We start from the raw sequence: 14,232 nt of genomic DNA, 5'->3' as shown, positions 1-14,232 counted from the left end.
TTTTCTTCCACGGTAGGAATTTTACAAAGAGTTCATAGCTAATGGAAAATTTCCTACACGAACCATAGGAAAAAAATCCTACAAGTTCTATTCCTACAAATCAAATCCATTGTTATAAGAAAAAAAGTCCACAAAAATATAATACCGTGAGAATTCTGTACAATTCCCACCAATCAAAAAAGCCTGAGATGTCGAGAGAAGTAATAAGATTAATACAATCTCTCACACAGCAGTTAGCAATCAGCAAAAGCAGCAACGACAGCAAGCAGCCAAACAGTTGCAATTAGCAGCAGCAACTGCAATTACAGCAAATGATCAGCAGCAACTGCAATTACAGCAAAGGATCAGCAGCAGCTTCCACATTTTCTCTGACTCTGCCTACTCGACTCTCAATCTCTCTCAGCACTCAGCAGCAAGATCTCTCTTCTCTCAATCTCCCTCCCCCGGCCTCCTATCCAGATCGAGCGGCGCACCGAGCCAGTCCCTGTCCTCTGCCCCTGTGGCCGACGACGAGGCAGAGGAGGGCCCTCTCCTCTGCCCCCTCACCAGATCGGCGGTGCTCCGCCCCACCACCACTCCTCCTCTATTCCTCCCCTTTCCTCTGTACGTCCACCTCTATGCCGGCGGGATTTGCAACGTGGAGAGAGCGGCGGCAATTTTTTTTTTGTTTGAAAAAATCGAGCTTTACATGTCCGGTGGCGCAGCGTCGAAGCGCGACGGCATGGCGGAATGCACCTAGCCAGTAGATCTGCTAGCTTGAATCACAACAGTTTTTCGACCTAGACTTTGCAATCCTCTCCGCCACATAGTATGCAACAGCCGAAGATTTTGTTGCAAATGAGTTTTAAATGCCATCACCTTCTTCTCCAATCCCCAGTCCTTGCAAATTCTGCAGTCCTAGTTACTGTCGTGAAATATGTAAATCAAGATCTACATGGATGCCATCAGCCGCTCATGGGAAACCATGTAAAGAACTTCGGCTGGACCCCCATCAGGACTCAGGTATGCACCTCACCAAATGGAGCTGGCTCTTCGGGAAACTTGACCCCTAGCACCAAGCATTGTTTTTGTTTGTGAAAGTTGAACTGATATGAAATGGCCCCGTGTTAACAGATCAACAAGAACATGAGATGCGGAAGCTGAGGGAAGAGACAATGGAAACACACACATGCCACATGGAGGGAGAGAGGGAAAAGACAGTGGATCCGATGCCCTCTTGCATCGTCACTCCGCTGACGATGATAGGGTGACCTCACTCATTCTCTCGTCGTTGGCTATTTAAAGCTGCAGTGCACTAAAGTTGTTGTCAAAAAGTTGGTTTCTTCAGGTTTCAGGTTTGCGTCCGATCAAAAAACTCTGGAAATTGGTGCTGCTGTTACTCCAGTTTGTAGTGTCATCCACCTCCTTCTAAAGCAGGAATTGCATGATCTAGTGTAAAGCGTTAGCTGATTGGGTAGAACCTTAATGATTACACATATATAACCTTATAGGTTACACATATATCATACTGTTGGTCCTCACATGGTCTCAACAATAACAAATGCTCATGACAATCATGCTTACTTCCTATATCCAGACCATACAGCCCCACTGTGGATCATTATACTCCAGCGGTGAAACAGTAAAACTAGAGTACTAGACATACAAGCCACTGGAAATCGGGTTTTTTTACTTAGAGGAAATCGGTCAGAGGTTTATCCTGATGAGATTATTCTTCCATGAGAAAAGCACAGTCCGATGCAAACCATCAGTTATTCATAACTTAGCGCTGTTGGAGCTATCGTCTCTACTGAGTACTGAGTAACTACAGATGCAGCCGCCAATGATGAGGTAGTTGCGCATGTCTTAGTTAATTAAGCCACTGTGGAATTACTTTTAATTAAGTATGGTTGGAGACTCAAAAGTAGTTGTTTTCCATATCCACCGCTTTTCTTTTTAGTACGCACTATTCCAATTTGAAAGACTGGTATTTAAGTACCGGCCAGGCAATGTCCTAATTGCCGCCATCTTTCTCTGCTGCCACTTTGTTGAATTTTGGTACAGCAAGTACTAGACTACTAGTGCTTCTGTTGCAGGTATCACCACTATCACATTTCACTGCACTTGTATATATGCATTCCGGTTATTGATGTATCTATGCCACTTATTTTGGCCTGTCTAAGGAGCATATGTTTTCATGAGTAATAGTAAAAACATTGCGGTAAATCCATTAGTTTCTACCAATCTTCTCCGAAGGACCAGTGTTCAGCACCTCTCGCCAGAAATCAGTCCCTGCCCATTTAAATCTCCAGGCCGCATAGCCGGATTCACCCTCGTCGCCTCCCTGCTGTGTCTTGGTCCGTCCATGTGCTAACTACATCCTGCTTGCTATCGCATGCTCTGGGGTTATAAGAATATTATTGTTGTTTGATTGAGTGCAGCTTGTATGGTCTCAACGATAGAAAAATTTCATGAGACCTCACAGGCACATGCTTGAAACTGTGTTTATTAACCTAGTTCCCATTTGATTCCTATTTTAATATTGACAACCTAACAAATAATCGGTTGGTCTGGCCGCTGCATCCAGCACTTCCTTCACATGCGTTTCCTCACCTTTGTTTGTAGTCTTAATTTTTTGGTTCTTCGGCCACTTGTTGAAACTTGATAGTGGACACCTAGTTGGCTAGCTCCTACAACATGAAAATCGGAATCACATATACTCCATGTATGGTGACTTGACAGTGTGTACCACTACTCGATCAGTAGCTCTTGAGTGTCATACTCTACAGTGCTGCACATATGTGATCACTTTCTTCAGAGTTAGGAGAGGTACACCACCACTTTGCGACCCCTAGCTCAAAACTATGCAATTAGGCTTGTGCTTTTACCTTGTTTCTTCGCCGTGACTGATTTTACTAATGTACAGTTGTTGCATTGCAGGATCAAGCTCACAACAATGGCTGAAGGGCCAATGGACTTCTGGATCAACTGGGCGAGCCAGATCGGGGTTCTCGTCAGCCTCGGCTGCCAGATCACCCTCCATCTCTTAGCCAACTTACGTCGGCGTAGTAGCTCAATTGGGCTGAGGTTTCCCCTCTGGCTGGCGTACCAGCTGTCAGACTTGACCGCGACATATGCCGCCGGCCAGCTCCTCTACAGCAGCAGCACACCGCAAGACCACCAGCTGATTGCCTACTGGGCTCCATTCCTCCTGCTGCACCTTGGTGGCCCGGACAACATCACCGCCTACGCCCTGGAGGACAACAAGCTCTGGACGCGCCACTTGCTGAGCCTTGTGTTGCAGGTTCTGGGAGCCGGATATGTCCTCTACAAGCACATCACTGGCAGCGGGCTCTTCCTCATGCTGGCTGCCATCTTGATATTCCTTGTCGGGTTTGCAAAGTATGCTGAGAGGACATGTGCGCTCTGGCTCGCCAACTTCAGCAGCCTCCAGAGCTCCCTCAAGGTACTGGCACGCAACCAGCATCACCAACATTTTTACATTGAGCATCAAGACTGGTACTGCAACGACCTGGAGGACGAGCTCGTCCTGCAGCGTGCTCATTCCCTGTTTCATATCTGCAAGCGTGGAATAGTCGATTCGGTAATCGAGGTGGACTCGGATAGCCCGGCGACAGAGGTGGATTCTGAGGAAAAGAAAATAATCGGGGACCTTAGGGGAGATATCAAGTTCATGTGGAGTGTGATGGAGATGGAGCTGTCCCTCTTGTACGACATCCTGTACACCAAAGCAAGCGTGGCCCACTCTTGGGTTGGCTACTGCATCCGTGTCATCTCACCGCTCGCAATCGCTGCCTCGCTCGTGTTGTTCCAGTTGAGCATCAAAGATGGTTACAGCCGCCTGGATATTGACATCACATACACCTTACTGGGTAGCGCCTTGGTTCTAGAGACCAAATCGCTGGTTGGCGCATTAGGTTCAAGCTGGGCGCTTGCTTTGTTGTGTGCCACGCGATGGGACTGGCTCCGGCATTCCGCTCTGTGCAGTGGAAGATGGCATCGGCTACGGTCCCTACTTATTTCACTTCGTAGGTCCTGGCCTGGCAAGATCATGACAGGAACCTCGAGGAAGTGGTCAGGCACCATGGGGCAGCACAACATGCTAAGGTTTCGTGCCGGACAGGTGGATCCAATGAGCCGCCGGCTCGGTAATCTGTTCAAGATGCTGGGCTGCGGCGATTGGTGGAACAGGAGGTACTATTCATGTAGCATCGTTGTCCCGAAGAAGGTCATGGAGCGTGCACAGGCTCTCAGTGAATGGGTCTCACGGCGTGATGTAAACACAATGGGCTTACTCAGGGATATGTGGGGTGAATCATTGGATGACGAAGAGAGGTACCCTGGGCTGTTCAAGAAGCTAAAGGAGTATCATGGAGTTGACTTCCATGAGAGCATCATCATCTGGCACATCGCCACAGACTTGATCCTCGCTGCATGGGAGGAAAAGGAGAAAAGGGCTGACCTCGAGGAAATGGACCGTGTGGAGATAATCAGGGCACTGTCCAATTACTTGATGTTCCTCCTCGTGAACCGCCCCTACATGCTACCAGGCCTTCCCCAAAACTGGTTGTATCAGCAAACCTGCAACAATCTGGATGGGATATGCCGTAAAAATCAACTCGCCAGTTCTCCTGGTGACAGCTTCTGCACCGTGCTCAAGAAATTTTTCCGACGGCATCGTCACTGGGACTTGAAACCTTCTATGCTTGAGAAGGAGCTCGCTGACCTCGTACTGAACCTCAAGGACTATGGTCGCCCCGGCTCTAAAAATCCTCGGCTCATATATGCGCAGATGATTGCTAAAATAGTAATTGAAGCTAAGGTACATGAGGTGAGTCTGCTGCTAGTCCTGTGGACCGACTTCCTAGCGTACGCAGCCAACCGGTGCAGCAGGGAGTCACATGCCAGGAAGCTTAGCAGCGGTGGTGAGCTCACCACCATCGTGTGGCTTATATTGGAACACATACGCCAAAGTAAAGAATAAATGGAGCTGAGCCATGTATAATTCATTTCAGTAGTTCATCATGTGTACCGATACACTGATGATGTAGACATTTCCTTTGGCACCCCCTCTGGTCTGTCACACACCTTGCATTCTGTAATCTGGGGGCAAAACTCTCTGCAGTCCTCTGGAATGTGTGCTGTATTACAGAAATTATTACTGTATTTCAAGTGAGTGTTTGTTTCATGGAATTGAGTTTCTGTTTAACACTGTTTTTCTATTCAACTTTTGGTTTCGTAATGTTAAATTCCCATGAACAAGGAAGCTCTTAATGCTGTCATGAGAGGGTATATCATCTCCCCATACTTTGGAAACACCGACATCTTGACCAAGTTGAAACTGACTGTAGGCTTTTTGCAGAATATTTAACTGTTAATAATCTAGATTTTGGTTCTGTGGTGGTTACCATGTTAGGGATGAGACAACATTTTGATCATTGGATTAAACAAACAGTTGGTCTGGGACCTTGAAGCTCTTCTTAACGTTGCACGTAAACATTCTGCACGGCGAGGGGGGGGGGGTTAATGAACTTCTCAGCGTCATGTTTTACACGTGCGATGACCTCATTTGGCACTCCATGATTTACTAGCTGCTAATCAGAAGTTGGATAAATAGTCAAAATTTGCATTGTCACTTTTACCAACTCATTATATTATACATATCCTTTAGTAAATATCTAGTTCAGACAAAAGACGCCCAGTCATCCTTAACTTCGTACACGACATTGAACAACATTAAAGCACCGTCGCAAAAGAGAACAAGATTAAAGCATGTTGCCACTTCATGTTCAGTAACATTACCTGAAAGAATCCCCACTCCTCGCAGTTAAACCTGAACTTTGTTACCTCCGCTTCCCCGGTCTCTGGGCTCAGGATCTTGCCGAGATTGATCACCGAAAATCATCGAGTGCTCGGCGAGGAGCCGATGACCGCTTGCGGGTGACGCCAGAACCTAGACGTTCTTGATGGGAATTGTCGTTCCCACCTTCAACCAGTTGGTCTCGCTGACGCTGCCACCACTGGCTGCGTCCACCTCCATCAGTAGCTACTGAAGTTGCTTTCGTTAGCTTGTAATTTGGTCAATGATTCAGCCATTGATCAGACACTATCACATAAGAACGTTAATGCTTCAACTTGCTGATCTTTTTCTTATTGGATTCGGTCCAACCGAACCGTGCTCGCCGGAAGGTCCTGTGATCCTTTCGGTGAACCTACGCTATGAAATGGCCAGCGGCTGATGCCCGATAGTTTCGTACTGACGAACTTTGGAGCAAAGAAACATCCCAAACACAACGCAGGTCGTTCCGGTTTGAAGTGTTTCAAATACAAGCACCATAAGGCACCGCACGTCCGCACATGTCGTTCTGGTTTAGTGTTCGTGCAGAGGTAAAAGAACTGTATACGGACTTTCTTTCAGTGAGATGTGCAGATCTCCAGCTATACTTGAAGAACAATGTGTACGGCTTGAGAAATACTACATTGCTCCAGCAATTAGCAATCTACACTTGCATGCAGGAAAATCAGCAGGGCATCTCGCAAAAAGAAAAACGGTTTTGCTAATTCTAAGTTTACATGGATGTTCGTATGTGCAAGTGTGTTCTTTTGCCACTCGTTTCAAAAAAAAAAGTGTGTTCTTTTGTGCAATTTCAGTTTACTGAAAAGTACAGCTTGTGCTTAAAAAATCTCAGGTATAAACGGACCCAAAGAAAAACCATCAGACATGTCAGCACTAGTAATAGGAAAAGAATTTCAGAATATGAGCGTAACATCACAAAAAGGATGTGTAGAGATTCAGATGAAGTAACAAACATTATTTCTCAAACGACACTAACAGCCATCCGATCAGCATTAATTTACGTATTCTCTTGTTAGTTGCACAAATCTCATGTACATCTAGATCGGATGGTTCAAAGGATAACTTGGAAATAATTGATTATCATGTAAATGAGGAATAGAAAAACCAATAATATGTCATACACCAAAATTTATTTTCTGAATGTTCAGCTGGAACAACAAAGTAGAGAAGACAACTTAATATATTATGGATAATTTTGCATGATCGAGGGCCCTCTTGCCATCTAGTTTGTTTGACATATAAAGTCTTGAATACTCTTCTACATTTGTTGTCTTGTATAATACCTTCTCTTCCATAATGCCCAAAATTGGTGAAATTATTCCATCTAACTTTGGGACGTGAAATGCTGATATGGATAACCGTTCCTTATGGGCATTTACAGTAACTCTGTGCTCAATGCTCTTGTACTTCCCGTTTGTCATGATCTACAAATAATAAATAATGAAATTATTCAAATATCTAATTCCTCGTTGATGTAGAGCTGGAAATAATACATAATTTACATGGGATTGTTTTTATGATAAACTTCCCTATATATTGTTCAACTATTGAAATTATCAAATTGCTCAGGTGGAAAGACTTTGGGGAATACACATTTTTTATGTCATTGTTCAGAATTCTAGAATGTTCCTGCAGCTAAAAAACCGTTACTTCAGTTCTATTTTGTTTGATCAGGATTTCTTGAAAAAAAATGGAAGAAAATAATAGCGAAAACGTGAAGTATATTCAATTTACTACCATATGATGCTACCAAGAATTGGAGAATGAGGAGAACAAGAACAAACTACTTCGCCTAAAGAGGAACTACGAGTCTTTATTGTTACCAAGAACGATCTTTTCCAATAATGGTTCTTACTACGAAACAAAAGATGCCTAACAACTCCGAGAGTTCCAAAAATAGATTGGGAACTCACTGACCAATAATCAACATTATATCCCGGCATATGAAGTGTTAAATTTGCTAACACGTCAAGTGATGAAACATCAAACAAAATACTTTACTAACTCGAGTAGCACAAAACTTGAAAGAACACCAACAAGTTACAGAGATGAAAATTGGCGGTGCATGGTGTATAGTTTTGTAGATGAAGATACTGAATATATGTTACCCTATTTCATAAAAATTTAGTTTGAGACATTGGTACGATAAACTTAAGAAGATCATACCTCAAGAAGGTCACCCACATTAACCAATAATGCATCAGTACGTGGTTTGACTGGGATCCATGCACCATGCCTTCTAATTTGTAGGCCTTGAACTGAATTAACTTCTAGTAGGATAGTTAGAAAAGATCCATCAGAATGTGGTGAGAAACCTAAAACCTTGTCGGGCGCTGACGAGCATTGAGGGTAGTAGTTCATCCTAAAAATCTGCACCACATTTTTGTCTGCCACCAATTCAGGGTCAGCGTCTAGTGTTTTTGCAATGAAGGTAGCAACAGAATCAGCGAGTTTCATCAGCTCCGAAGAGTATTCTTCAATGTATTTTCTGAGATCATAGAAGTAATAATATTTGCATTAATGTTAGATGTAGTTAAACATAAACCATGAATCTTAAAAATCAATCAATTGATAATTAGTTATTGTGTAGATATTATCATGAAAAATCAATATTCACTTCCTATTTGTTTTGTAGGATTGGAGTAAATTTCTAGGTATATAATTTTGATCTCCAAAAGCAGACCAGCAGTTGATGTAAACAAAATGGACTAGCAATAATTGATTCGCATATAATGAAGTCAATGAATCATCTATATGTTGTGATGACAAAGTGTAGTTTATTTGTGTGAGTTCACATCCTTTATGTACCAGCTGATGCAAACCGAGACGTTCTTGATTCTTAATGCGTTCGGGGTCTTACTTCCCATCCTAGGGCCCACACACGTGCCAAATATGATCTCGTTTCGGCAAACTATGCCATGCCGAGGTCGTTTCCCACCTCATTTTCCCTGAAATCCATAGAACTCCCTACGTGATAGCCCTTTTCGTGAAAGATTTTTCGAAATAATTGTCGTATCCCAGTTTTAACAAACGGAATAGTTACTATGACATATAAAATGGCGTCACGCGGCTCCGTGGGATTTTTGGACTTTGTTCAAATTGCCATCTGGCCAAAACAGGACCCCCGGGACATGCGGTATCGCCGTATCGGGCGTGCAGGTGCAGCCATTCGCGAAAAAACTAAACGGATAAAAATTAGCACATATAATGATGCGTTGTTGAACTAAAAACAATTTTTCTGAAATTTTTGGAGCGACGGATAGTTGACCCCTAGTTCAAATCCGGTCAGTTTCCACCGGATTCGGCGGGACACCGCCAGAAACCGCATGGGTTCCCAAAAGACTAACGCGTGCACATGTCATATGATAGATGGTGCATAGGTGGTCTACTATCATCGCACAGAGGTTTTACGTCATACTAAAATGCGCCCCATGTAGCTGCTTCATAAATAAAAACCGTTTGAGCACGCTAAAAATGAAAAGATGGCCGTTCGTGGGTCGGATTAGAAATCCGCATCCGGTCACCGTCGGCATAGCCTGTGCCGACGACCTTCTGGGCTGTGCCGACGGCTGGCGGCCGTCGGCATACTCCATCTCTCCCGTAGTGATTCAAGTGCATGCAGTTTTACTCTACCAAAAATAATGTCCAGTGTTCAGAAAAAAAACACTCTATAACCTGAATGTATGAGGTTGACTTGGCCAGTAACTCATGTCACGGGCCTGAGGTGGCTGAGTGTAGAGCGCGAACATATCAGACCAGTCAAGCTTTTGATCATTGGATTGAACAAAGGCTTGGCCGTAACCTTGAAGATCTCCTGGGCGCTGCGCGTAAGCATTCTTCACGTCGAGGGGGAGCTGAAAGAACTTTTCTATGTCACGCTTTACGCCCGCGATGACCTCATCTGGCACTCCGTGATTTACCAGCTGCCAAGCACAAGTTGGAAATTAAGATAGTCATGTTTTGAAAGAAAAAGAACTTCAAAGTGAAATAAGTATACTGCATGCTGATATATTCTGAGAGTTGAACCAGATATTTGTGATGCTTTCGTAACTAAACCTTGTTCTTCATAAAAGAAAGCCATGGAAATAAATCATGTTTAACTCCCAATTAGGGAGACACTGAATAATAAGATTAAGCCGTCGTGGCAATAGAAAACAAGATGAAAGCACCCGGCCAGTCCATGTTCAGTGTGATACTACCTGAAAGAATCCCCACTCCTCGCAGGCAAACTTGAGCTTCGCGGCCTCCGCTTCCACGGACTCGGGGCTCAGGAGCTTGCTGAGGTCGATCACCGGGACGTCGTCGGAATGCTCAGCGAAAACCGCGTGTGCGTCGATGTCCGGCTGGATGTACCGTTGGATGGTGTCGGGCGTCAGCTCGTCGGCGGTGGGCGCAGCCAGAGCCTGGACGTTGCTGACGGGAAGCGTCGTTGCCAGCTTGGACCACCTGCTCTCGCCGGCGCCACCGTTGGGCTCCTCCATCTGTATCAGCAACTATATATTTCTCCACTACGTGCCCTCGGTGGTGAAGCTCTGAAGCTGCTTCTGTTTGCTTATTTGTACAGGGATCCAGGGCCAGCCGGTGATCAAAACTGTTAATTAACGTTGCAACTTCCTAATCATTTTTTGTTTGGTTCGATCCAACCGAATAGAAGTGTTTGTTTCCCCATAAAAAAAACAAGAATAGAAGTGTATGTTCAACTGTTACAAGAAAGATCCAAGTGGTTATTCCTCTACCGGCTCGCCTGCAATGTCCTCCGATCCTGTGTTTGGACGTATACCTATGCTAAGAAATGGCCGGCCGCTAATCGGCAGATGATGGTCGAATTTTTCAGGGATGTAATATTTTGTATAGTGACGCTTTTGTAATCAAGAATGCCCGGGAGGCCAGATGCAGGTCGGTTTGGTTTACAGTGTATCAACGCAACTTCAAAGTAAAAGTTTATCAGTTTTGGGAGTGTCTATTTGACACTCCAGTGTTTCTTAATAAGCTATAAGTTTCATTAGAAGCCGAACTTTTACATTGGCCATGGTGTTTCTCCTCCTCAGCTGATTTACTTTTGCCTGATAGTAAAAGTCTGAATTGATGAAAAACACTAATACAATCCAGTTATAAATTTCATAACACCCTCTCTCGCGTGTGACGGGGGTAGTGAAGTTCAACACGTGAATATAGGAAGAATAAACACACATATGAATAAAACGGCCAATACATGGACAAAGAGGGATGCAACAATAATTTTAGGATAAACTGGCCTGAGCTTTGATCCATGTCAAGATTCATGCACTAGGCAACACAACCAAAGGTCAAAATTTATGAAAAGGGCTAGTACAATCAACTTATACACTTCACAACATTATTGGGTTTTTGGCGGTGTAATCATGACATAATCTTTAACTATAAACCTTGAATCAATACCAAACATGTTTGGCGACTAATGTTTGTCCCTATCAATGAAATGAAAGTTCCCTTCATAGTGGGGAGTGTTATTTATTTCCGGGTGCTTCTAGGCATTTTTGTGAGGTGTAGTCGTTGGTTCCTTTGTTTTTTCCTATGGATCTTAAGGCTATGGATTTTATCTACTCAAACCAAATAAACGAGGGTTTTTTCTGAACCATGCAGGATTACTCAATAAATGAGCCTATGCATTTTATACTTTGGTTTAATATTGGATATAAATGTGATTTCTGACAAAAGTAGATACGATAGACGACGACAAGGTATTGAACTTTGTTGTCCAGGAGAGGCCGAAGGAGAGGAGAGATCAGAACGAGAGATCTGGAACCTAATGCTACCCACAGGAGAGGAGATGTACCAGCAGCCCATTAAGGTCTCAAGTTTTTTATTGTATTTGATTCATAATTATTAGGAAACGAAACCACATTTAGCTAATATGATGGAATTTCTATCAAAAAACAAAAAGATTTAAGCTTGTAAGAAAATATTCACGTTTGAATTTTTCGTGTGTCATCAAGGATTTTATAATATTGCTTCAATATAAAAAGATTAAGTGTAAAAAAGCCTTTTTTGTTTCACACTTATGAATAATTATTTATGTATGTACAATAAATGTTCATGTATTGAAAAATGTCACCGAATTTTATAAATTTCAACATATAGAAACAATGTTATCAGAATCGTGATTTTAAATCGGATGGGAACCTCTATGGTAGGATCGCAAACCGTAGAACTTAACTCTTAGAAACGTAAAATTTTAGATTCTACTTAGCAGAATCATTGAATGGTTCCACTCAATTTGGAGCATAAAGTCGTAGATTCGTATAGTAGAATCATGATTCTCACAACTATATATAGAATTATGTTGGCGGTAATTTTCAACAAAATATTACATTATTTTAAAATCATATATTTAATTAATCTGTCAACATTTCAAAGTGTAGAAAAATATTTGAGTTTGGGACATAAAATTCCATGTTTGTCAAATAAAATGCCCAGTCATTTTAAAAAATTGCTTATAAAGAAAAAGAACAAGTACGAGAAAATATTTTAATAATTCACCTTGTCAATAAAATATCAATAAAATTTTCATGTATTTCATAAAAATTGTTCACGAACTATCATCTATTTCAAAAAAAACATCATTACAAATTTAAAATTTTCAACAAATAAATTTTTCACGCTAATTTAGACAATACTGAACATATGAACCTCTTTGTATGTAGATGTTTGTTCATATGATGTTTTCATTTATTTTTATGAAAACGATAATTACTTATGCATAGTATCAAACCAATTATATGGTAAAAATAGTGTTATTTGAATCCAATTACATCAACAGAAATTATGTATTGTAAGCCGAAACTATTTTTCTCTTTCTTTCAGGGACAATATTGTATTTCTAAAATGGTAAAGTCATCTTTAAGTGTTTATGGATAATTCACTATATATATATGATATATTCTCCCTAAAACACAAAAATATGAGTATTCGTGTTTCTGAGGAATTTCGAAGAAAGTAATAAATTTTTAAATTGATCCGACTTGTCCACGGCCGCCAGATCGGTGCCCCGCTTGCTACTCTTTTTTATGCTCCAACTGGGTGGCGCACCATCTAAAATTTAGGAGTGGTGTCCAACTTTACAGACATAATAATGCGGAAAACTGAAGAACGTGGAAAATTTTCCCTGTACATATATAACGCGCGGTAGGCGTGGTGTCCAACTTTATGACGGTGTGTGCAGTACATGAACGTCGTCCCATGCACGCACATGCATTGAAAATAATAATAGAAGATCAAGCTTCTTATTTACACCCACATTTCTTAAATTTTGAGTACAAAACTACTCGCAATAATCCATTGGTAAAAGGAGGCGGAAGTATGTACGTACAAACATTCGCTATCTCTAAGACGGTAAGACCTCTATGTCATCGATCGTCATGAAAGAAGAAAACGCCAGTAATAACGAAGAAGAGACAATTTAATTTCACGTATCAGAATCCTGGGACGAGCATGGTGGAGAACCAGATGACGAGGTCGTCGGCGAGCTGGTCGCCGCCGGCGTGCTTCGCCGCCGCAGCTGGCCTGTTAGCATCGGGGAGTACTTGCACCCGGCAGAGCGGGCAGGTGCGCTTGCACAGCGCGAGCCAGCGGTCGACGCAGTCGCGGTGGAACGCGTGCCGGCAGGGCTGCAGCCGCCGCGTGGCCTCGCCGGCCCGGATCCTCGACAGGCACACGCAGCACTCGCCGCCGCCGCTGTCCTCGAGCCGCTTCGCCTCCGACGAGGACGACGGTATCTTGATGCACATCATCTTGGAGATGTATGAGAGGAGATAGCTCATGGTGTGGTTCGTGAACGGCAGCTTACAGGATCGAGTAAGAGTTGGTGTTGGGTAGATGATGAGGATATGTAATGGGCCGCCGTTGCTGTCTTAGGTGGTCAGGCGTCAGGAGGTGCAAGTGCTTTGGCTTTGTTGGTGAGGGTGGTTGCCACTATATAATCGGAGTGTGTTGGGAGATCTCCGTTGGAAGGTACACCTACATTTCAGCTTTATTTAGCACACCAAACCCTGGACAAAGCAGCTGATTTCTGCGCACAAAACATGAACGTACGCACGGCGGGGAACATGTCGTTCTCAGCGAAGAAACAGTGTATGTAGAATGAACAAACACTAGCTGATGTGTTCATTTCTCTCCTAAAAATAACCTGCTATTGCTCGGCTACCTAGGTTCGGCCCCTATCGGTGGAGGTAAAGACCTCTGCTTGATTGTATTGATGCTTATATAATTACAGTGTTGTTGGCGGCATAGATGGAAGCTATGGAGGCTAAAAGGATCAACGAATGTATGGTCCACGTCATCCTGACCAAACCTTATATAGATGACTTGATCTAGGGTTTTACATTATGCGGGCGAGT

General features: G+C 43.1%; 3 protein-coding genes across 4 annotated transcripts; 1 reads left to right on the top strand and 2 right to left on the bottom strand.

Annotated features, from left to right (window-relative positions):
* Positions 1-1,135: 1,135 nt before the first annotated feature.
* Positions 1,136-5,169, top strand: LOC124679446. Of its 2 annotated transcripts, none has more exons than XM_047215201.1 (2): positions 1,136-1,334; positions 2,920-5,169. In XM_047215201.1, exon 2 carries the CDS (start codon positions 2,936-2,938, stop codon positions 4,982-4,984), a length of 2,049 nt encoding a protein of 682 aa, XP_047071157.1. In that variant the 5' UTR covers positions 1,136-1,334; positions 2,920-2,935; the 3' UTR covers positions 4,985-5,169. The 2 variants fall into 2 exon arrangements, with proteins under 2 accessions (XP_047071157.1, XP_047071158.1); XM_047215202.1 differs by lacking the exon at positions 1,136-1,334 and adding an exon at positions 1,800-2,808.
* A 1,863-nt stretch (positions 5,170-7,032) lies between these two features.
* LOC124673344 (2-oxoglutarate-dependent dioxygenase 11-like) lies at positions 7,033-10,338 on the bottom strand. The gene is made up of 4 exons (XM_047209440.1): positions 10,057-10,338; positions 9,533-9,780; positions 8,024-8,345; positions 7,033-7,281 (listed from the first exon to the last, which is right to left on the bottom strand). The coding sequence occupies exons 1-4, from the start codon at positions 10,336-10,338 to the stop codon at positions 7,033-7,035; spliced, it is 1,101 nt and encodes a 366-aa protein (XP_047065396.1).
* A 2,767-nt stretch (positions 10,339-13,105) lies between these two features.
* On the bottom strand, positions 13,106-13,665 carry LOC124669920 (RING-H2 finger protein ATL66-like). Its single transcript, XM_047206455.1, has one exon. The coding sequence runs from the start codon at positions 13,654-13,656 to the stop codon at positions 13,309-13,311; it is 348 nt and encodes a 115-aa protein (XP_047062411.1). The 5' UTR covers positions 13,657-13,665; the 3' UTR covers positions 13,106-13,308.
* Positions 13,666-14,232: the final 567 nt, after the last annotated feature.

This window comes from Lolium rigidum, chromosome 7 (assembly GCF_022539505.1).
Source record: "Lolium rigidum isolate FL_2022 chromosome 7, APGP_CSIRO_Lrig_0.1, whole genome shotgun sequence".
NCBI classification, from domain to species: Eukaryota; Viridiplantae; Streptophyta; class Magnoliopsida; order Poales; family Poaceae; genus Lolium; species Lolium rigidum.
Note: the sequence above shows the minus strand (reverse complement) of the source record. Positions and strands in the feature narration are given on the sequence as shown.

What these genes read in the sequence shown, in the direction of transcription:
- LOC124679446 (XM_047215201.1), top strand. Translation starts at nt 2,936, where the DNA reads ATGGCTGAAGGGCCAATGGACTTCTGGATCAACTGGGCGAGCCAGATC.
- LOC124673344 (XM_047209440.1), bottom strand. Translation starts at nt 10,338, where the DNA reads ATGGAGGAGCCCAACGGTGGCGCCGGCGAGAGCAGGTGGTCCAAGCTG. An exon ending in AGTCAACCTCATACATTCAG is followed by an intron (nt 8,346 to 9,532) that starts GTTATAGAGTGT and finishes CTATGATCTCAG; the next exon opens with AAAATACATTGAAGAATACT. An exon ending in ATGTGGGTGACCTTCTTGAG is followed by an intron (nt 7,282 to 8,023) that starts GTATGATCTTCT and finishes TATTATTTGTAG; the next exon opens with ATCATGACAAACGGGAAGTA.
- LOC124669920 (XM_047206455.1), bottom strand. Translation starts at nt 13,656, where the DNA reads ATGAGCTATCTCCTCTCATACATCTCCAAGATGATGTGCATCAAGATA.